We start from the raw sequence: 22,660 nt of genomic DNA on the forward strand, positions 1-22,660 counted from the left end.
ATCTCTCAAAACCAATGCCTGTCAGGGCCAGGAGCCTATTTGTTTAGAAAAATATAGCTCTTAAAAGTGATACTGGGCTTTGAAAAATTAACTTTGTGTTTTTCATTAAAGGATATGTTGTTTGGAGAAGTCACGGGTTCCAGCAGTGAAGAAGCTGATTGCAGTGCTTCTGCAGAGGAGTCTATTTTACAAGAAAACCAAGTTCAGCCTCAAAATTGTTGCAATGTATTCAGCTTGAAAGAGGAGTGTAACAGATGGAACAAAACGTGTGGACATAGTCTTGATGCAGAAATTTCACATAACGGGAGTAGGAATGAAGAGATTGATCATGTTGATCCAGAGATGTTGAGCAAGAAAGGGAGAGATGCTGAAACAAAGCAAGCTGAAGCTGCTACTTTAATTACAAACATGGGAACTAACAAAGATTGTTTGGAGGAGAATTCTGTGAATATGGAAACAGAGGAGACAGAACTAACTGAAACAACAGCACATGAACTGGAAGCCATAGAGGAAAAGAAAGGAGATAACAAGGAAATGCACAGTGCAGATGGGACCTCTTCAACTGATTTTGTGCTACACAGTTCTAAGCTGCAGAATCAGATAGACAGATGCAGTGAGGTAGAGCAAACAGAGGAGAATGTGATCTTAATCGGGGCTGGTGGTTATGAGGGTACGCATGAAAAGTATGGTGAATTAATGAAGGCAGAAAAAGATGGATCATCAGGAGAGAGCGAAATTCCCAGGGCAGTATCCATTCCCCCAAATGTTACTCATTTGCCACCTGAACAATGCATCGTTGTACTTCAAAGTACAGACTGTGAGGAGAAATCTGATGTATTGGCAGAGAATGAAGTGGTTGAAAATGAATCCAAAGATGTAATCAAGGTAGCTAATACAGCAAGCGATGTTGAGGAAAGCATAAAACCAGTGATAAATGGAGAGGAAATAACAGCTGCAACACAGATGCAAGGGCTCTGTGCAGAGGCTAGTAATGAGGGAGAACTCTCTGAAATTGTATTGTCTGATTTCAGTAGTTCTGAATCTTTTTGTGAAGTAGAATGTCCTAAAGACCTAATGATGCAGTGTGATAGTGAGGGAATAAGTCTGGAGACTGAGGCATACACTGAAGCTACGGAGAGTTCTGCTCACTCTCAGTGCTCTGAAATAAAACGTGACAGTGAAAAGACACTGGAGGAACAATGTGTGCATACACTAGAACATGATATGGACAGAAAACATGAACTGGAAACTGCTCAAGTCTCTCAATGTTATTTACCTGTATCTACTGTTGAAGGAATCAGCTTTCCAAAAGATGATGGAGAGCTCAAAATGCAAGACATGAATATAACCAGACCCGAATCTATTGAACTAGCCATGAGTGTAAACAAAGAAAGTGTTCTTGAAACAGCTAAATCATCTGAGCTATTCAATAGTGCAGAAAATGAAAAATTACTAGAGGTACAGGAAGGGGAATATTTAAAAGATAAACCATACCAGGAAGAAGATTACAATATTTTTTTCCAAGGGAAGTCAGACTTTAAAATTATACTTGCAGTACCAAAGATGACATGCATTACTGATGCGGAAAGCAGTGTAGCTAAGTGTGAATCATGTGTGTTAGAATTTACAGAAAGAAATGGTGAAATGAAACAAGCTGAAAGCCTGTGCAGTACATTAGACAGTGAGTTGACCAAAACTCAGAACTTTGGAGTGTTTGAATCTCAAGAGACTGAATTCCAAGTTAATCAAGATTTTGTAGATGAGAGCAGTAAACTGTTAGAAGAAGCAGATACCATCCGATCTGCTGTAGTAGAAAATAACCTTACAGCTCAGACAGAATTTGCAAAACCTCAGAATCAGTTCTTGATAAGTGAAAATGATAAATGTGATGAAACAAAAGTGGAATTAAACATGCAAAGCAAGGAATTAGTGATAGAGGCTTGTTCCAGTTCATTTAACTGGGAAGACAATGTTGTGAAGGAGAAAAGTAATGTTTCAGAGATCATATGCCAGCACACTTCAGAAATGGGTTTTAATAGCAGCTTGGCTTTGTCTACTGAAATGAACTTGAAGACAAGCTGTATGAATTCTGAAGATACAGATTCCCCTATCCAAGAGAATGGATTGGAATCCACAGTGACTCGTAATTTAAATTACAGTCTTGAGAAGGTTGTCGAATTTGTTGAAAGTGATTTCACAGGAAATTCTGAATTTTCTCATACATCGAAAAACAAAGGAGATAAAAATTGTGTTGTGGGTAGTCCATTTTGTAGTTCTCTAGAAAGCTTTGAAAAGGATACTGAGATCCCATCTACTTTTGAGGAAGGCAAAGAACTGGACCACTGCTCTGATGGGGAATACATACCCAAAAATGAAATGGAAATTTCAGGTGAAAAGGAGCTGCCAGTAGATAAAGAACCTCAGGCATCTGTTAAAGTAATAATTTTGCATGTAAACTCCTATAATAAGAATACTTCGAGCTTCCAAAAGTTTGTTTGTCAAGAATCAGAATGCAAGACTTCTACATGGGAAGCTAATCCAGATCCTGCTAGAACTGGTTCACTGACAGATGGGGAGGAAAGCAAAAGGTTGAATAGTTTTGAGGCATGTGAGGAAGACAGCATAAAAAGGTCTAAAAATGCTTTTGATATCCCAGAGCAGAGCAATGTGTCTGAAGAGAAGGACTGTCCTCTACAAAAAGTTGGAGATGTGAAATATTCTGAATGTGTTCCCATGTTCAAAAAGGACCTGAGAACTTCAACAAGAATTGTAGTGAGTACTCTGGAAAATGATGCAAGTGTTGATGCTGACAACCAAGTATGTGAACTTCATTCAACAACGTGCCCAGGAAATACTGTGACAGATAGTCATCTAAAAGCAGGTACTATAGTGGGTATGGATACATGCTGTGAAACAGACTCTCCAAATACTGCAAATGAGTTGTCAAATGTGGTTGGGGAGGTTTATCCCAAAGACTTAACCTCTCTGAAAAGAGGGTGTATATTAGTAGCCTCTGAAAATGCTGAGGGTACTAGTGAATTCAGGGTAGCTGGATGGATGAATGACAGTAGGGAAGATCTGTTAGAAACTGGGGCATCCAAAGGAAGACCTCTGATGCCAAGTGCTTCAAAAAATACATTACCAATATGCCAGATATTAACCAGATTGTCAGAAACTTACAGAATGCCTGTAAAAAACAGTAAACTAAGTACAAGAATGTTAGCACTTGGCAATTTTGTAGAAGAAAATGGTTGTGAAAAGCTTGAGTCAAATGCAGAGCAAAGTCTACCACACAGTGTTGATATGGGCATCTCAGTTCTTGAAGAATACAATCATAATCAAAACTGTGCTGTTTGCAACTCAGAAGAAAGCAACACTAATGTTATGTTAGGTGTTTTGCAGCCTTCGTGTTTCTGTCGTACCACTTGTACTTGGAAGGGCTTCCTGGATAGTGGTAGGAAAAACTTTATTCTCAAGTATCTTACAAATCCAGCCCTGTCTGATGTAGACTGCAATTCTCAAACAGTTGGTCAGTCTTCTATGCCACAAAAAATGGTATTTGAGAATTCACGTATGTTGGAGTCAGAGTCTTGTGTGGATGTTGTTCCCAAAAAGACCAATAAATTGAACTGCAAAGGGCAAGAACAATCTGAAGTCTTGAGTGCTTCAACCAAGGCAGCTGTCCAAGTAATGCATGGCAGGCTATCAAAAAAACTGCTTCGAGGTAAAAGAAAAAGGAACACCCTTGACGTTAAAATAACTCAGCCAGTTCTTGCACATGCTGATACTTCTGTGCCAACAAAATGCTTATCTGAGACTATAAATAAAATCAGGCAAGAGATGGGTCCTCCTCTACCCCCACTGCTCCTGCCTTTGATGGCTACTCCTCCAAGAGCTGCATGTTCCATGACCCCAGTGATGTCTTCTGTTGATCGATCCTCTTTGCTTTCCCCTCTTGATGACCTGATATCCCCACTACGTGAAACCCCTGTTCCTCCTCTAATGTCTCCGTTGAGAGATACTCCAACCGTCAAATCTGCCCTTTTGTTTTCCCCTCCATCACCTTCAGAGATGGCAGTGGGTAGAAGGATTCTCTCGTCACCTTTAAAATTTTGTACTTCCATTCCAAAGCACGCGCTTCCCGTCCCTGGAAGATTTCCTCTGTGTGCAGCTGATGGTGCTGCTGCAGCTGCCCCTCAGGAGAACTCTGTGAAAATATTGGACACTATGTACCCAGAGCTATCTGCAAGGGCGAGGACACTAAACATCCTGAAAGGCAATATTCAGCTAAACCGATGTGCCCTTTCAGACAGCCAGAGTTTGCCAGGACCTGTGGCTCAAATAGGTGGGTTCAAAGCAATAGCATCCACATCAACTGCTTTTGTGAAAACTGGGAGCAATTTGAAATCTGACAGTAGACAAGACAAAAATGTGCAAAATCAGCAATTGGTTTCAGGCTTATCAAATCATCCTGAAAAAAGGACATTATTGCCAATATCTATGCCTAGAAGTGCAAAAAGACTGAGATTAGACAGGGAACCACCAAAGCTGGAGCCCGGTGATACTGCTGCTATTGAAAATGATCAAAACACAAGCTCTGAAATACAGGAGAATTTCCATGGCAAGAGCTGTGAAATCAGTGATTCAGCACACAGTTCCAGTTTAGAAGCATCTTTACCAGTAAAGAAGGTTATTGATTCTGATTGCCAGAAAGTTTATTTGGCACTGAAGAAAATTGCTGAATCCTGCTTTGACTTGTTACCAGTTATTCGAAGTCATGTTTATGTGGGCAATATCTCAAAGATTCCAGTGATGAGAGATGAAGAGAAAGAAGTTGTCAGTGAATTTGGTGTAAAAAACAAGGTAAGCAGCATTATTTTGAGTTTTGCATTTTAACAGTGACTTCTGTGCAGATCAAAAGAGTTTAAGTATGTGCTAGGTGAATTCTCAGTGGGTCAGGCAACCTGCAGTGGCAAAGTGCAGTCTTGAAAGATTATCAGATATCTAAAAATGTATAAACATTACAAAATAGAGAGCTTCAGACAGTGCGAGAAGTTAATGGCCAGTGGTGTCCAAGATGCAAAACTGCAATTGTAGATGCTTTATGTATTCATCAGGAAAGCAGATGTATTTTATTTTCACCACATTTTTTGTAGTGGATAGCATTAACAATTGTAGAAGTTTTTTTTGTTTAAAGGTGTGAGGTTTGATTTTATTTTTTGGGGGTCTTTTTTGTTATTTCACTAAAAAAGAAAACACAAAGCAGCATTGTATATATACTACTGGTGTACTTGTTCATTCAGTGTTTACCTTGATTATCATTATACATCAGGTTGCTCAAATGAATTTTATTGGAAAAAATCTCGTAGCGTCGCATAGCAGCATTTTACCCCATTTCAATTCCTGAAAGTAATTAGGCAGACTGAGATCAGAATAATGATCTGTCAGTTCTCCACAGAAGCTGTCTACCGAGTTCTTCTGTCACCTTTCTTAGGACTTGCCAAACATGGTAACTTGATAGAAGCAAGTTACTACTGAAGTTGCTAGTCAGGTTTGTTATTTCATTTGCTGGTTGCCTATGATTTAATTATGTGTATTCTTATATGGATGCAAACAATGTTCTTACAAGCAGTTCTCTGTTATAATGCTATTAAATATTCTCAAATATAGTACAGTCTAACAACTGGTTTTTGTTCCTTATAGTATTTAGCTGAGTCGTTGCTGCATGTTATTCTCAGTAAACTCAAGGCTCAGAAAACAGCCTCAAATTACAATTTCAACCAGGCTCTTTGTCGAGTCTATACAGCAACTTGTCGACAGCTGGGAGATTTGGAAAGAGCCCGCCTCTTCTGCTACAGCTTACTTAAAGAAGGTATAGTGTGTGTCTCGGTGGTCTTGCGTCTTGAACATTTTGTCTGTCTTTGCTTTATTGTTCCAGAATAATTAGGTTTGTAAAAGCAAATGAACAAAGACAATCTTCCTGTGAAAGGCAGGTTTTCCTTGGACCTTTCTTCTATACTGCAAAAATATAGACTGTTACAGAAGAAATTTTCTGTCTCACAGTTGTCTACATCTATCTCAGCTTGGTGATCACCTGTGCTCTTACTAGTCCACTCATTTTTCAATACTTACTTTGGGATCCTCTGTACTTTCATGTTTGCCCTGCCATCTCCAAAATGATACTGTGATTCCGGAGAACTTTGTACTTTTTGTTTACTGCTATTTTTACTGAGTAAGCACTGACTCGTAAAACACATTCGATTTTTAAAAAGAAAAGAAAAAGGAACTTCAGTAAAACTGTTAAATGCAGACTTTGAATGATTTTCTGTTGTATACTTTGAATTGCTTAAATTTCTGTTGTGGATTTTCTGTGGTTTCATTTTATTTAGAATGTGAACGGTTGTAAACACATCTTGAAGGTTTTCCTTTTTTTATAATTCAATTATTTTATTTTGATTACTAATGCATTCATTTTAAAGTTTTTTCCTTCATTAGGTAACACAAGTGAGCTAAATTCCAGCTACACAATTGCCACATTGACTATAAACAGTCAGTGCTACTTCCTTAGATTTACATCATCTGTTTTCTTGGCTTCCTGTCCATCCTTTTTTTTTTTCTGTTCTTCTTTCAGGTATTCTGCCTTAAGTAACTCCAAGATAAATTTTACTCCAAGATAAACTTAAATAACTCCAAGATAAATTTAAAGTCACTGTAAAATCCAGTTTCTGTGCTCCAAGACCACTCTCGTTAGTGAACTAAAGTGCAGTAAGAATAAAGGGAAAAGGACTGTGTGCACTTTTGTTATGCAGCCAAGTCCAGTGTAACCATGCCTGTCTTACTGACTAAAACACTCTTTTTGGGGAAGAAAAAAAAAGAAAAAAAGGAATTACAATGGGGAAGGTGTTTGTTTTTTCATTTGGTTGTTTGTTTTCTCCTCCCTTCCATTATTTAATATCAGGACTGGGGTGTGCTAGTATGATTCCACCTCACTGGGCTGCAGTTTTTACATGACTTCTGTACCTTCCCTCCTTGTTACCTTGCTGTAGAGTGTACTGGCATTTGATGTCTGCGTGTATTTTCTGTTTGCTTTTGTATGTTAAAAACTTACATTGTTCTCTCTCTCTTTTTTCTCCTAGGCTTTCCAGATGCAGTGAAATTGATTTTATTCATCACAAATATATGGCCTGACATATTTTTCTTCGAAGGTGCAGTTAACAAAGCCATGCAATTAGTTATCAGGCGGAGCGCAAATGAAGATGTCCTGGCCTGTCTCAGCGCTTATCTCAGCTGGGAGCAGGTAACTTCTGCTTTCACTGTCAATATCAGCTTTTGTCTGTTTTCATTCCTTTGCTGGCTGTATCAAATCAAGAATCTTCTGAGGCAAGGTGTGAAGATAGATGCTCAGTGGATCTCCCATGGAGCCTGTACAATTGCACATCTAATGCTACTTAAGGCTATCTTCCTGTGGTTGTCTAAACCCTATCAGAACACAGCACTTTTTTGTTTTCCCTCTTAAATACTAATATCTCTAGTAAACACTTAAAGTGTTTTTATTATTTTTAAAATTTTGACTGGAGTACTCTTGGACCAGGGAATTGTATCACTCGACGGAACTGTAATTTTAATGTTTATTGAGGTCATTTTTGTTTTGTTTTGCTTAGAAATGAGCAGGACTGATATAATTTTCTTGCATTGTAAAAGGGCTCTTCTGACCTTAAAGTTTCATCAAGAGAAACAAAAATCCCCAGACTGTGGGAGCAGAGAAGAGAATGGGTGTAGGGTTTGTGTTTATGTGTGTGTTTTCCCAAACTCCACTTTTTCTAAAATCATCAAGATAAATATTGAGTACTTGAAAATTTGAGTTCTGTGTACTTTTTTTAATTTGTTTGCTTCTGGTAACACTAGCTCAAAGTTGAATTTGTGTTGTAAGATGAACTCCAATGCTGCTATGGACAGTCAGAATCTAGTATTTGTAAAGAGTGCAGTTCTGGGTTGGTAACTTTTCATGCATTAAAGTAATCACCTTCTGTAATTCCAGAGTTCATCTTTAGATGCCGATATTATGACTTCAAACCTGCTTTTAGAAATGCAGTCATGTCCCAAAGTAGAATTTCAGCAGAGCGAACGATATGGAGAAGATCTGAATGAAGATGCTTGGCAGTACATATTTGCTATTGACCTACTCTGCACTAACCTCAAGTGGGATTGGACACATGACAATGTCATAAGGTATTGTGGCAAGCAGTTCCTTCAGACATTTTTCTGTGCTTTTGTTTTGAATTTGAAACATTGCAGCTTAGCTTTGAACATAATGAAATATTGCATACATACTTAGAAAAGAAGGTTTCATAACCTGTGAGCAAATGGAGGACATTGGAGTACTACTTCAAGGAATTAGTCCTGTTAGAACCTTTCTAATAAAGAGTTGCTTTTAAAATAGCTATATGTGAACAATTGTGAAAGATTTTGGGATGTACTGTATGTCAAAGTGAGCAGCATAGTTGTTTTCCTCTGATTTTAGTATCATTTTTTTAAAAAGCTTTTCTTTTTCAGTCATTAAAAAATGGGGGTGGAACTTCTGATCTGCGAACAGCACTACTTCAGTGCTGAAAAGGAGTATGGTTGCATTTCACTATTATACTATCCTGATTTCAGTCTGATCTCAATTCTAAAACCATTATAATACTTCAACCCAGTGTCTTACGTTTTCTCTGAACCCTATAATCCAATGCATAACCTGCTGACATATTTAACTTGGTTTGAAAGACTGCAATTTAATGTGTACACTGATCTGACAGTCCCTATTTTGTATGAATATGCTATATAAACTAGTAGAATCTCCCAAAATAAGGCATTGGTTTAACAACCACATAAACTAATTGTTGAATATGAAGTAAATGTGAAAAACTTATTAGAATCATTAAAATCCTTGCTACAGAAGTTATTTTTAGTGGAACACTTTCAAAATTTATACTAGGTTCAGTTCAAGGTATGTCACTTAAACCGAAGTCATACAGAGTTGATTGTGTGAAGTTGTACTAATGATTGCTAAGTCTATCAGCATAATTTTAAGGATGGTCTCATAATTTTAAGGTCTTGTCTGAAGCCCATTCAGATTTAAAAACAAGCACCAGATCCTACTTATAACATACAAATTGTTAATTTTCAGTCATACAAGATGTATGACTGTATGACTCATGTAACCTTTGGAAGAAGTGTGGTTCCATATACAGGTGAGTTAGTGGAGTAACCTCTTGACTTTATGTAGAGATGCAGAAAGTTGCAAGGAAATGGAAGATGGGTAGAAAGAATATTCTGAACAGGAATGATTCCTCCAGCAAGATAGCTTTTAATGTTTGTGTGTAAAACAGTCTTTATATAACTGAGACTTGTAGATGCTTGTAGTGTTACTGGTTTCGCCTGAGGGTGGATTCAACATGCAAGTGGAGTTACACAAATACATGGTAAATGAAAGAATCATTTGTGTTTCTTTCTGTATAAATATTCTGTGCCAACCCTTCATGCAGTATCAGATTTTTTAATTCATTTCTTCACAGCAAAGTGCTTTGGCCTTCTATGGATAAGTGGATAAAGAAGAGAAAAGAGCATGAAACTGCACAGTCTATTCCTGATAGTATTATTGCATTGACACTCAGGCTAATCGGTAAGTAATCTAAATTCATGATTGAATTTCTGGTTTATGTATGACCTTTAAAAGCGTCACTTTGCCTGGAAAATAAATTGAAGCATTTTTGTATTTTTTTGATTTTTTTTTTTAATTTTCTTCAAAAAATTTCACCTTAAAAAGCAAAACTGTTACAGTCTTATACAGATACTGTTTTTCAGCCTGTGAAAATCATATATTTAAGTTATGAGATGTCACTATGATTTTGTGATAGTAAATATGTATGCTTTATGTATGTAAAATTAAATTATTTTTAGCTATATATGCTTTTAGCAAAGTATATAAAATAAGACTTTATATGTAACATAATACCTCTTGATGCGATTTTAAGGTAAAATCCTTTATTTGGTATCTAGGTTGCATTCAGGATAAACAAATAAACTTTGGTTTCAGATAGATGTTTTTGGTATGTAAGTTACATAATACTGTTTGTTAAACACAAGTTGTGTTCTTTGAGTTTTACTCTTAAAAATTGTAAACCCGCAGGAGTTTTTATCAGTCTGATGAAAAATGCCTTGGTGTCGTTAGTCAGAAGAGGAATAGGACAACTAATTTTTAGACAGCTGTAATTCAAATTTGGATTTTATATTGGCACTTCAACAGACAGTGAACGTAAAATTTAGGAAGTTGATTGTCTAAACCTCAGATACATAGTAACCTTTTTTTCCCCCCATTTTTAAATCTTTCAGGTCGATTGGGCCAAATAGGTTTGAAGGAAGGTTATATTTCTGCGGTGAAGAATATTAGTTCTGTAATTGCACTGTTTGTACATCATGCAAAAGAGGAAGGTAATGTCTATTTAGAGAAACTTCAGCATAAAATCTGCAATGTGAATTTCTGCCAGTATAAACAAAACACACAAATTAGGTCAAGAATGCCAAAACAGCCTGCTTTGTGCAGTTTTATGTTAGTGTGAAAAAGAACAGTTTTCAGTTTGAGTCCTTGGCCCTTCCAAAGTTAACAAAGCCTGTCTATTACTTTCTCTTTCAGGCGGGAAACAACTCTGTGGTAGTTTCAGCCAACTTGAAATTATGCTGTTTCACCTAACGGTGTACCAGCTGCTTCTGAGAATATAATGTGTGATCTTGACATAAGCAGGAATAGTTAATTTATTACCTGAACAGTTTGTGCTGGGGTTTGCTACTAGCAAGATTGTTGTATTGGGAGACAGGGGCCTGCAAGATGTTCTAAATTCCTGAGAGAAAGTGAGGCAAAAAAAAGCATTGCTAAATTATTCTGCATATTAAGTAAATTTTGCAGTGAAGCATGGGTTGATGCTAGGGAGTTGTTTTGAACCACTCCTTTAGCTACTCTGCCTTTCAATCTCAGGCTTTTCCATGTAAGTGGAAGGGATGCATCTTTAAGTGTCTGTCTGTCTTTGTGTAAACCTGACTATTTTCATACCATCTTGATCAGGTGGGACTAGAACTAGAGTAAAATCACTGAATACTCAAATCTTTTTTGCCCTTTGAATACTGAAAATCCTCTGAAATCAGAAAACTGGAAAATGCTATTATAAAATGAAATGCTACAGAATTTTTGTTAAGATTGTCTTCTTGCTACTTTCACATTTTAGACATCCCCAAAATAAATGTTTGTATTCCAGTTCTTGAACTAATGTTTTCTTTAGCTTCATGTTTCTTCTCAGAATTATTGTATATTCAAATTTCTAGAAGCTGATTTGTTTTAACTTTTTGCAGATGTTCCCTGGGGCGTGCAGCTGGCAGCCATATACTCACTGTGTGACTTGGGTTCAAGCAATCCAGTAGGTATCGTTGAAGCCATCAGTGCTTGGAGAGCAACAGTTCTTAACAGCATCCCTTCTGCTGTCACAAGTGGCTTAGCTGAAATCACTTCTCTGTGTAAAATGGAGCTACACTAAAACCTAAGGAAATTTATTGGTCTGAAGGAAGAAGTGCCTTATTTTACTAAGCAGTAATTGGTTCCAGTTAAAAACAATACAAAGTGGTGGCTTAACTATTTTGTTTATATTTTCTGTTTGAGGGGAGAATTTTAAAAGGAATACAAATGCTTGCTTTTACTAACGACTCATCAGTGATCTGAAAGCCAGTATGTTTTTGATTCTTGAGAGGTTTCTAGTTTGATCTCAATAACAACCAGTAGCTATTTCTGTTGTTTTTCTTCAATCAACTTGGAGCATGAGCATTTTGCTACAACAGAAGATAAAGCCTGGCTGAAAACTTGGCTCTGTTATTTTGTACTGTATGTATGTATAAAGTAGTTGTTCAGATAGCAGAGCTTTGCCCAGTTTGTTTTATTTTACTTGGGTAGTCTCATCTGCTTAATTTAAAATACTTGTGTAAAGCATGTTGGAATTGACCTCTTGTGTAACAACTGCATTTATAGTAACAGAGATATGAAAGCTCTGAACTTGTAAATATGTGGTATATTCTGATAATGTGTTTTTTACATTTGATATTGTTCCACTTGGGGAATTTTGTATATGTAAATAGAATGTTGGTCCTGAAAAAGTTTCAATTTCTAAGGATAGATTCACTACACTCTGCATTTTTATATCTTTCATAATAAAAGAAGCAAACACCATTGTGTTCTTGTTTGTCTTTTTAAATAACACACCGAGAAAACTGTTTCTAGCTTAAGTACTACATTTTGAACACAGGTTTCAATAGGATTGTCAGTTGCAGCAAGCACTTCACAGTGTCTTCTTGTTCTTGTAACTTTTTGGCACCTGAGGACCAGGTTGTTTCTTGCTCCTCTCAGCAGTTTCCCAGTTCTTTCTTGACCTGCAGGCTCCCAGCTCTTGTTGATAGAGCTCATGATTCTTTGAGGGTCTGCCTTGCAGCACACTTAATTTCTCATTAAAGAAAGAAAAGTCCTCCCCTTCTTGCAGTTCTGCTTGACTAGATGCTGCTGTCTTCAACAGAGTATGCACAGCTTTAGGTATTGCCTGTTGTACCAATGCCTGATGTATCTACATGAAATTTAGACACAAGCCTCAAGTTGCACCAGGGGAGGTTTAGACTGGTATCAGGAAGAAAGAGGTTAAAAGGTCAATCTAGGAGGCTGAAGTAGAAATAACTGTAGTGTTGATTTGAGGAGATAGGTCAGAGGCAGGTGGACGAAGATCCACAGTGACGCTTATCAGTGCAATTAAGGCCTGTTGGTGCACTCAGATCCACCATACTGAGAAAAGTCTCTCTCTGATTATTGTGGTTCAACTCTGCAGGCACACCACCGCCACCACCCCCACAGTGGGATAAGAGATAGAATTACAAGAGATTGAAGTGCAAGAACTCATGGGTTGACATAAAGACAGTTTAATAAGAAAAAGAAAGACAAAGCATTATTCTCCTGTTAATTTGAGTCCTGTGTATACATGTAATTTGCTAATGACCTTCAAACTGGTGAGTAAGAGGAGACCTGCATCTGGAAACACCCAAGGTCTGAGCTGATGACTTGACTGATACTGAGCCAAAAGAACAAATTTTTTTTTTTTTTTTTTTTTTTTTGTATTTTTTTCCCTAATAGAACAATGGAGTCAAATCTGAAATGTTTTATGAACAGATAGGCCAAGCCTTTGCTATGCATAGTTAGATAGAACTGCATATCTCTGGTGCTACCTTACTTGCATAATTAGTCAGCTTTATCATACAGACTTGTGTTTCAAAATGGGGGGCAGGATGACCCAGGCCTGGAGGATATTTCAGAAGATTAGGTGAGAAACTCATGCAATGCATATGTCCTTGGATGTGTAAATGACTTAGGTTAGTATGCATGCCTAAGTTGAAACAATAAGGTCAGAAAGAACAGAGATAAGAAAGCATGTGCAAGAACTGGGTTTAACTAGTGAAAGCAGTGAGAAAGACTATCATTGACCACCAGAAGACCCCGAAAGACCACCAGTAGAGACAAATGTACATGTGTTAGGGATGTTTACATATTTTAATGAGTTCTGAGAAATAGTATAAATAGGTTAGTTATTTCTTGGAAAGATACTGAATGTGTGTATTCTGATTGCATATAGCCTTTGTTGTTGAGCAACTCGTGCATACACTAGGTGGAGTAATCCCCCTGTGTGTTCAGTGCGGCAATTAAAAAATGCATGCTTTCTAAAATTCCATTTTGAGTCTTAGAGAGTTTAATCAACCAGCTTTTAAGGTAACAGATAAGTCATGATTATTTGACAGACTTAAAACCCGTGTTAATATTTGAAAGGTCTGTGAATGTATTTTGTGTGTAAATCTAGAGAGTGAAGGTTTGTGTATGTTTTCAACAGGAAACTTTAATCCTGATGAAAGGGGGAAAAATGGCTTCACTGTCCGTGTTCATATTTATATGAATGCTGTTTGTGTTTCCTTGTAAAGGCACGACTCTGTCTGTGTTGGTCTACTGTGGCTGACTTGGTGTGTATCTATATCTCTGGAATACGTACTCAGCCTCACCGCAGGCTAGACCTATGTATGGGGACAGCAGCATCTGCATCCATTGAACTGAGATTGAAGAAACCTTCCGGGTCTTCACGTGCACTGAACTGTGTGTGTGAGGAATGGGTTAACCACTTTGCCGTGCTCTGCCTTATCTGCTCTGCAAGGAAAGAGTTAACAGTTCTGCCTAGAAGCTGGGCACTAATTGCTTCCTCACCACCCAGAGCTGTAAACAGGAGCCTGAATACCTTTAGGGGATGTACTAGGAGCAACAAACCCATTAGGTGATGAAAACAGTAAAAATCCTGTTTTGAGAAAACTTAAGCTTCAAGGCTGAACCAGGTTGGAATTATCAGACAAGAGATATTCAAACCTCACCTGGATGTGATCCTGTGCAATGTGCTCTAGGTTGCTTGAACAGGGAGATTGGACTAGATGACATCCAGAGGCCCCTTCCAACCTCAACCATTCTGTGATTGATTCTGTTATGGTTAGGGTGAGCCATTAGGGTTGAGGTTGGGGTTTAGGTTTAGTTCTACTGTTAGGATTCAGGTCTAGGGTTAGGGTTCGGGCTTAGCTAGGGTTTAGTTAGGCTTAGGTTTACAGTTAGGGTTAGGATTGAGCTGGGGTTAGGATTAGGTTTAGCCAGTAGTGTGTGGCTTGGGTTAGTGTCCTGGGTTAGGGTTAGGCTTAAGTGTTATGGATAGGTTTGGTGTTTTGGGTTATGTTTAGGTGTAGGTTTACATTTAGCATTAGGGTTTGGGGTTAGGGTTAGGCATTTGGGTTCAGGCTAGGGTTAGGATTAGGTTTAGGTGTAAGGGTTAGGATTAGTGGCTAGGGTTGAGGTTAGGGTTTGAGTTAGTGTTAGGTTTAGTTTTAGCTTTAGTGTCCTAGGTTAGTTTTAGGCTTAAGTTTAGGGTTAGCCATTAAGTTAAATGTTAGTTTCAGGGTTAGGATTTACAGTTAGGTTTAGGGTTTCAGATAACGTTGAGGTTTTGGGTTAGGCTTAGGGTTCAGGTTTAAATTAAGGGGATTAAGTTTAGAGTTGCATTTCTGGTTAGGATTATGTTTAGGGTTACTACTTCCTTCCACGACTGTTGCTTGTTTCCCTTGTGATCACTTAAGCTTAGGAACACCCCTAGAGGCAGAGCCTGAGCCCGGCCCTTCCTCGGCAGGGCGCGAGGCTGGGGTTACCCCTATTTTCTGCTGCAGGGCGTTGAAGAAAACCCCTCAAAGACAACAGGGCTGAGAAACCACCCAGATATTTGGATTCACAGCTTTGCCAAGGGCACGCCGAGCTGTGGCGAGACCCGAGCCCTCCTTCCCCCCGCCCCTCGCGTCAGCCGCGCCCGGGGCCGCCTGGGCCCCGCCTTGGGCCGCGCTGCCGGAGGCGGGCGGTGGCGGGGGGGACGGGGAGCGCTGCCATGCGTTTTCGGGCTAAGATCGTGGATCTCGCCTGCCTCAACAACTTCAGCCGTGAGTGTGTCGGGCTCGGCGGTGCCTCGGCCAGCCTCACCCGGCCAGGAGGAGGAGGGAGGAGGGCTGTGTGCGCCGGCCCCCTTTGCAGGCGCGCTGAGGCCCAGGCCGTGGCTCCATCCAGCGGGGGTGGGGGGGCAGCGTGAGGTCGCTTTCTTCCCCCTCATCCCCTCGGCGTTTCTGGGATTTTCTGGTGTCAGATGTGATTTTGGGGATTAAGGGTTTATCCCCCTGCCAGCAAAGCAGTTGGTGCTGTAGTATTTCCCTTCCCTCCACAGGCGTCGTTAACACCATTGCCAGGTTGGCGAAGACCTGCACGCTGCGGCTCACCGCGGACAAGCTCTACTTCATCCTCTGCGATAAGGTGGCAAATGGAGGGGTCAGCATGTGGTGCGAGCTGTGCCAGGTAAGCCTGGGGGAGTTAAAAAAAAAAAAAAAAAAAAAAAAAAAAAAAACACAAACTCCACGTCACTGCAAACCAGAGCATTCAGTTGGGTCCTTTCTACACAGTGTTGATTCCAACTACAGCCCTTACCCGAGGTGTCTCAGGTCTCTCAAGGTGCTCTGTTTTGCAAGACTGCCTTTTAGTTGTGCAGGCCCAGTGTTTCGGGCTAGACACCACTGTTCCTGGGTTGTCACGTCTTTGTAAGGCTTCAGTGTGTGCTGGCCCACAAGATCCTGCCCAGAACTGGAAATAGTTGAGCATAACTCATCCCTAATACCCCATGTTTTGACAACCTACGTGTGTTAGGGCAGGGTCTGAAGTTAATGGGTTTAGCTCTGAAGAAATGGGCCTTCATCCTTACACAGCCTGTATTGATTCCTGCACATGGTGCTGGGCAGAGGAAACCTGCTGTAAGCATGTGCTTCTAAAGTTAAGGTCTGCTAAGTCAAACTTGCCCCACTTCATTTGCTTTTTTTTCTTTCTTTTTTTCTTTCCTTTTTTTTTTTTTTTTTTTTTAAATTTGCTTTATTTCACAACTTTTAAAACTTGCAGGGGAATTTCTTTGACGAGTTTCAGATGGAAGGAGTGGCTGCGGATCACAATGAAATCTATTTAGAGCTCACACCTGAGAACCTGTCGAGAGCATTAAAAACTGCCCAGAGTGCTAAGGCAGTGAAGATCAAGTTGACTAACAAACACTGTCCTTGTCTCAAAGTTTCTGTGGAGCTAGTAAGTGCAACAATGCTTTTATCATCATTATTAAGTAAAAGCTTTGGTGTAACTCTATAAAACTAAAGAAAGAAAAATCTTCCTGTTTTCCATTTTACTGGCATTTCCTGCCATCATGGTTGGTAGCGCGCAGAACCAGCTTTGTATTTTCCAAAAGACAAGGAAGATGTGGAAGAAGAATGAAAACCATGTGATTGAGACATCTTTTTATAATGTCTTTGTCACCTGCTACCTTTTCTCTATTCACCCTCTAAATTTTCTGTGGATGATTGCCTTCTCATTGGAGCCTGTAGGTGCAGGAGGTTTAAGTGTATTTTTTGGCTCTTTGTTTTGTTTTTGCTTGTCACGCTATTCAATTTCAAACTGCACTTCAGATTTTTTGTTGGTTTTAACACATCTTCCCTGTTTAACTTGAAGGATAGCACATAAATAGCCATGACTTGCAATTTCATCCTTACTCAAAAGCGAAGCCTGCGTAATAGGGGACCTGTGGAAAATTGGAACCGGGTGTCTGAGGCACTTGGTTCTAGTATTTCCTAGACTGGATCTGAAAAACTTGGATGCAGAATTCAAGTCCTGTTTTTAACTTCAAGAGCATCCTCTCTCCCTCAAGCCATCCTTATCAAGCAGCAGTAGGATTGTGACACATGACATTCCTGTGAAGGTTATTCCCAGAAGATTATGGAATGACTTCAGAGAGCCCAGGGTGCCGGACTTTGATGTAAGCCTCTGTTTTTATATTCACTGTGGAGTGGGGAGGTGGCTACTGTGGTGGAGTATACAGCCAGTGGGTTTTGGAGAGGAGATGGAGCAGAAAAGGGAAGGATGGAAGCTAGATGTTTGGAGAGGGCACATGGCTTCTGTCTTGACAAAAAGAGCTCAGAACCTCTGAAAACAGAGCAGGTAGTTACTGATTGTTGCTGTGATATTCAGGGTGGGACAGGGAAGGAGCAAAGGACTTGCATAGCTTTAGACAGGAGCATAAAACACACATATGATTACTTCATATAATCAACTGCTTAGGTACCAAGTAGCCCAAATAATCTGTTATATTTGTAATTCATGGCCTACCTGGCAGAGTTGAATGTATATGTGTTTCTTCTTGTTTTTTATATATTCATTCTATATCCTTTTTGACTTTTAGCAGAATTGCAAGGAAAGGTCTTTGTGCAAATGAGTTACTGTTTGAGGTTAGGGATGTATGTTACCTCTACAGCTAAGATTATTTCAATTTTGAAGACATATGGCACAGTAGAAACTATGCATTGTATTCTGTTATTTCAGGTTGACACTGATGCAGTTTCAAAACTGATTGGCTATACTAACTTTTAGCAGGTTCCTGTGAGAATCTGATCTGCAGAAATTGTCTGTGCTTTATTTTGAACACAGACTTGGGATAGTATGTGTGAAGCAATTGCTAGAGTAATGCCCTGTTGGTATAACGGGAACGAGTTCTGTTCCTAAAACACTTAAAGATTTTAGTTAAATATTGTGCTTCGTGCGCTCAGTACATAACTCAGGAATCTAAGGGTATGACTGAAGGGAGAAATGAAGGCATTGCATCTAACTCACACATGAAATACCGGTGTGAATGCAGTTCTTGTGTCTTCCTAGGTCAGTATTTACCTACCAGCACTGAAAACAATGAAGAGTGTTGTGGAGAGAATGAAGAATCTCAGCCATAGCATCGTAAGTTAAGACACTTCAAGTCGTTGTCCTACAGATGTCATTTTATCTTGGACGTAGCACTTTTCCCTGTTGCCCAAACTGGTGCCCCTGTCTTATATTTTATTTTTGGATGAGTCAGATGTTGAACCAAAGGTACCTGAAGATTGTGCAAGGGTTGAAGAGAATGATGGGATTTATTTTAGGACTGACGCTGAAGAGCTTGTCCTGGACTTCATTGAATGTGGTGCTCTTTGTACTGAATTCCAGAAAGAACATGATACCGTGTTCCTGCAAGCCACTCTTTACAGCTGGAAAGAAATTGTAGTCTTTCATGAAGCTAGCTGGAGACTTTCCAGGTGATTTCTTTAAAGAAATGCCTATTTAGTGAGTCTTGTGTTACATGTCTGTTGAAATGACCTTTTGGTGAACTTGAGGTATGATTTAGAGGAAATCCTTCTCGTGGCTCATGGGTGTCAACCTGTGCTTTAGATTCTGACATGGTGAGCTTTCAGCCCACCCTGGGTTTCTGGAGTGCGGGTAGACCTTCCACTGGAAGAAACACTGCAGTTGGTGTGAAAAGGGATTTTTTTTGTTCTTTTTAATTTAATTACTCTCAGTCACCAGAATTTACTGGCATTAAAGGGAGTAAGTAGGTATAGAGCTTTGGAATAGTTTGGTTTGGGGATATTTGTAACAATTTTGATTGATAGATTTTTTTTTTTTTTTTTTTTTTTTGTAAACTGAGAATCCTGAAATTGGGTAGGTCTTAGTCTTACAAGGCTTGGAAGGGTTGAAAAACTAACAATGGCTTTCTGGCAATTTTGCAAATGGCAATCATCATGCAAATAGAAGAGTAAAGCATTTCAAACTCTTCTCCTTTGTAAGCCTTCTGGGCGCACTCTGAGTGTACTTTCCCTCCCATATCCTCAGTGTACATGATCACACACAACAAAGCAGTGCACACAGGGTGGCTGTGTGATGGGATTGATCTTTAGTGTGCAGCAACACTCAGAGGAGGTAGTATATTAACACTGGCATAACCGTGTTCCTAAATTCCTTACCTCATGCTCCAAAATATGTTTATAGTCAAAAGTAAGTAAATCTCTGGGAAATAGTTTTGATAGTTCTAAGGGAGATGGCAAAGTACTTGTGTCTCTACAAGCTTTTCTGTTATTAAATATCAAAAACATCAAGTGTCAGAAATATTTATGCTAGATGCATAGATCCTGATAGTAAATATGGTCAAGATCAGAGCTACAAAAATGGCTTTTAGAAGGTCTTTCAAATAGTAATTGGCCCTTGTGTGGGAGCATTCATCTGTGGGCATCTCCCTTTCCATGGGTAATTCTGGTTGTCATGTGAACCTCTATAAAGTATTGAGAATTCTTCTGATCACAGAAGTGAAGTGCTTAGATGTGTGTTAGGAATCCCCTGATTTGCCTAGGATTCATGTAAGATCATATATAATCTTCTTCTGGTAGGACACTTTGTCAGGATAGAATTTGAAGGCTTTCAGCATTTTTCCAGGATTTCTAGCAGTCCATAGTACTGCTTGGAGTCATTGCTCTGGTGCAGTTGTTGTCTGTTTTTAAGTCTGGGAAAGCAACTGCAGATCAGCTCTTGGTTCATCCCATTTTCTGTGCGTATCGTATGGACTGTGTATGTGTCTTTCTGTTTGTTGAAAACCTGGAAGGGCATGCAGTAATGTTCATCTTATACAATTTCAGTCTCTTATTTCTAAAGCCTTTGTCCAGCACATGAATTTCCAAAGCCAGTACTTGTTCTAAAAGTACTGGAGAGAGATTGAATTTCTCTTGCTCTAATTTCAGGAAAGATGGTCTGGGATCATTCACACAGGAATGATGAGAAATGTATTTTGTAGCTGAGCATTGGGATGTTTGAACCACGTTCAAAAAGTGCAATTGAGCTTTTGAAGGCACTGAAGCGCTTCAGGAAGCTTGAACAGAGGAGCACTTTATTCCGTTGTAATTCTGCAGTGCAGAAGTGGCTTTCCTAAAACTGATTGTATTGCAGGTGATTGAAGCAAACTTGAACGGAGAAATGAATTTGAAAATAGAAACTGATTTGGTATCTGTAACAACACATTTTAAAAACTTGGGAAATCCTCCCTGGGGTAAGTTTCCTTGTTTCTTACTTCTTACGTCTGTTTCACAGAATCATTTAGATTGGAAAAGACCTTAAAGATCCAAGTGTTAATCTAGCACTGCCAGGTCTACCACTAAACCATGTCCCTGTGCGCATTTACATGTCTTTTGAATACCTCCAGGGCTGGTGACTCAACTACTTCCCCGGGCAGCCTGTTCCAATGCCTCACAACCCTTTCAGTGAAGAATTTTTTCCTAATATCCAATATAAATCTCCCTTGGTGCAACTTGAGGCCATTTCCTTTTGTCTTACTGCTTGTTGCTTGGGAAAAAAGACTGACTCCCACCCTGCTACAAACTCCTTTGAGGTAGTTGCAGAGAGCAATAATGTCTCCCCTGAGCCTACTGTTTGGTCTCATTATGTAAGTGTGATGCTGATAATAGTACTTACCTTCTCTTAGCACTTACAAAATAGCATCAAGTCCTTTGAAGTCGTCAAATGAAATCTTAAAAAGGAAAGTGGCCAATGTCTATTCCATATTTATGTGGGGAATCTCTTCCAGTAACATTGACAATCTGTAAAAAAAAAAAAAACTGAGTTTTAGCTTCCTTGCACTGCTGTTGCTGCTAAAACAGTCCCTTTGAATATCAACCGTTCAGTGATTGTCAGGTGTGTCCTTACAGGTTTTGAAATCCCTTCTGATGTTTTGACTAAGTGATGTGTTCTTTTGCTTCCAGCATCAGAGGATGGATGTCAAAGCTCTGCTCAAGACAGAGATCTGGAAAGCATGGCTGAGGCACGCATAGACATCAAGAAGCTGCAGCAGCTGCTTGCTGGACAGCAGGTCAATCCCACAAAAGCCTTGTGCAGTAAGTTCAACAGCTCTGTCTGCAAACTCCAGTTAAGGAGAGGAGGTTTGCTGTCCTTGTAGTCATAGGAGAACATCTCTCTTTTTGTCACTTTAAAACTTGGCTATTTTTACTGTGCTTGAGAATTGTTAATATTTTTGGTTTTAGTCAGTGGGCTTCAACCCTTATGTGCTTTGGAAAGAGATGAAAAAAAACAAACACTAAAAAGCATTGTCATGACCTTTTAAAAGTATCAAGTTGGAATATCTGAACTGACCGGTCATGTGTGCCTTTTTTTCATCTTTGTTTTGAAGTTAAACTGTTGTATTTAAGAACGTTAATATTTTTTTGGAAATTCTTCAAGCTTTAGTTTCTACCGGAAAAATGAATTTACTGACTTTTTTTAAAAAAATGTTTCCCTCATGTGCTTTCTTATGTCCAGCACCAAATTAATTCTAATAACAAAATGCTTTTTACACAGCAGATGTTTCTAACCGTAGAAACAGTGTGTTCTTCCTAAGCAGAAGCCATGCAGGGTTTATATTCTATTTTGATAACTCACCGTGCCTTTCCCAAGGCCTTCTGACCTCCTAAGAACATCTCTGCATTATAGTTTAGTGCTGATGCTAAGGCACTTAGTTTCCCAGAGAAGACTAAGTCATCGAATTAAAATATTACATGCCTTACAGGGCACTACATGCCTTAAAATCACGTTTCCTTTTTGTTATGAACTTCCATAGACTCTTAATAATTCTTCATGGATCTTCAAGGACTTTAATACTACTGGGTGATATGCCTAGTCATCCTCTTTACTTCAAAATATACTTTAAAATTGCATCCTGTATCAGATATGGTAGAAATATTGTATTCTTATGGTGGCATTCTGTAGAGGATGTCATTTTAAAGTATTTGCCATACTTCAAATTGGATTTGTGTTTTTTCTCTTTACAGATATTGTAAGTAAGAGAATCGTCCACTTTATCTTGCTCCATGAGGATGTTTCCCTTCAGTATTTTATTCCAGCACTTGCCTGAATGATTCAGAATCACAGTCATTTTCGAACCAGAGGCTCTGTGCACAAAGGGGGAAAAGAACTATCAGTGTTACCTGTTTGAGTTGTATATAAATTCCTGACACTTATTTTTTGATTATAGACTGCTTGCTCTGTAAATGTTACTGTACCCCCTCTATAAGATGGGGTTAGGTGGGGGAAAAGGATCACTGTTCATTTTGTAAAATGTAAGACATAATCAAACAATTTAGTCAAATACACGCTTTATACAGTTGTTCTAACCAA

General features: G+C 39.1%; 2 protein-coding genes across 4 annotated transcripts in view; both read left to right on the forward strand.

Annotated features, from left to right (window-relative positions):
* ICE1 (interactor of little elongation complex ELL subunit 1) overlaps positions 1–12,250 on the forward strand; it is a 32,020-nt gene extending 19,770 nt beyond the window's left edge. For all 3 annotated transcript variants that reach the window (XM_084511456.1, XM_084511457.1, XM_084511458.1), the window contains 7 exons: positions 112–4,863; positions 5,704–5,872; positions 7,137–7,297; positions 8,039–8,229; positions 9,558–9,664; positions 10,375–10,473; positions 11,386–12,250. In XM_084511456.1, the coding sequence (XP_084367582.1) occupies positions 112–4,863; positions 5,704–5,872; positions 7,137–7,297; positions 8,039–8,229; positions 9,558–9,664; positions 10,375–10,473; positions 11,386–11,567 (5,661 nt within the window). In that variant the 3' untranslated portion in view covers positions 11,568–12,250. The remainder of the gene's footprint in view (positions 1–111; positions 4,864–5,703; positions 5,873–7,136; positions 7,298–8,038; positions 8,230–9,557; positions 9,665–10,374; positions 10,474–11,385) is intronic.
* A 2,982-nt stretch (positions 12,251–15,232) lies between these two features.
* On the forward strand, positions 15,233–22,660 carry HUS1 (HUS1 checkpoint clamp component). The gene is made up of 8 exons (XM_084510054.1): positions 15,233–15,567; positions 15,846–15,973; positions 16,565–16,741; positions 17,355–17,462; positions 18,356–18,430; positions 20,444–20,543; positions 21,253–21,384; positions 22,315–22,660. The coding sequence occupies exons 1-8, from the start codon at positions 15,516–15,518 to the stop codon at positions 22,395–22,397; spliced, it is 855 nt and encodes a 284-aa protein (XP_084366180.1). The 5' UTR covers positions 15,233–15,515; the 3' UTR covers positions 22,398–22,660.

Source organism: Aythya ferina (assembly GCF_964211825.1).
Source record: "Aythya ferina genome assembly, chromosome: 2".
Classification (NCBI taxonomy): Eukaryota; Metazoa; Chordata; class Aves; order Anseriformes; family Anatidae; genus Aythya; species Aythya ferina.

Coding starts and splice junctions, on each gene's coding strand:
- HUS1 (XM_084510054.1), top strand. CDS start 15,516: ATGCGTTTTCGGGCTAAGATCGTGGATCTCGCCTGCCTCAACAACTTC. Junction 17,463..18,355: donor CCAGGGTGCCGGACTTTGAT/GTAAGCCTCTGT, acceptor GTGTCTTCCTAG/GTCAGTATTTACCTACCAGC. Junction 21,385..22,314: donor TCCCACAAAAGCCTTGTGCA/GTAAGTTCAACA, acceptor TTCTCTTTACAG/ATATTGTAAGTAAGAGAATC.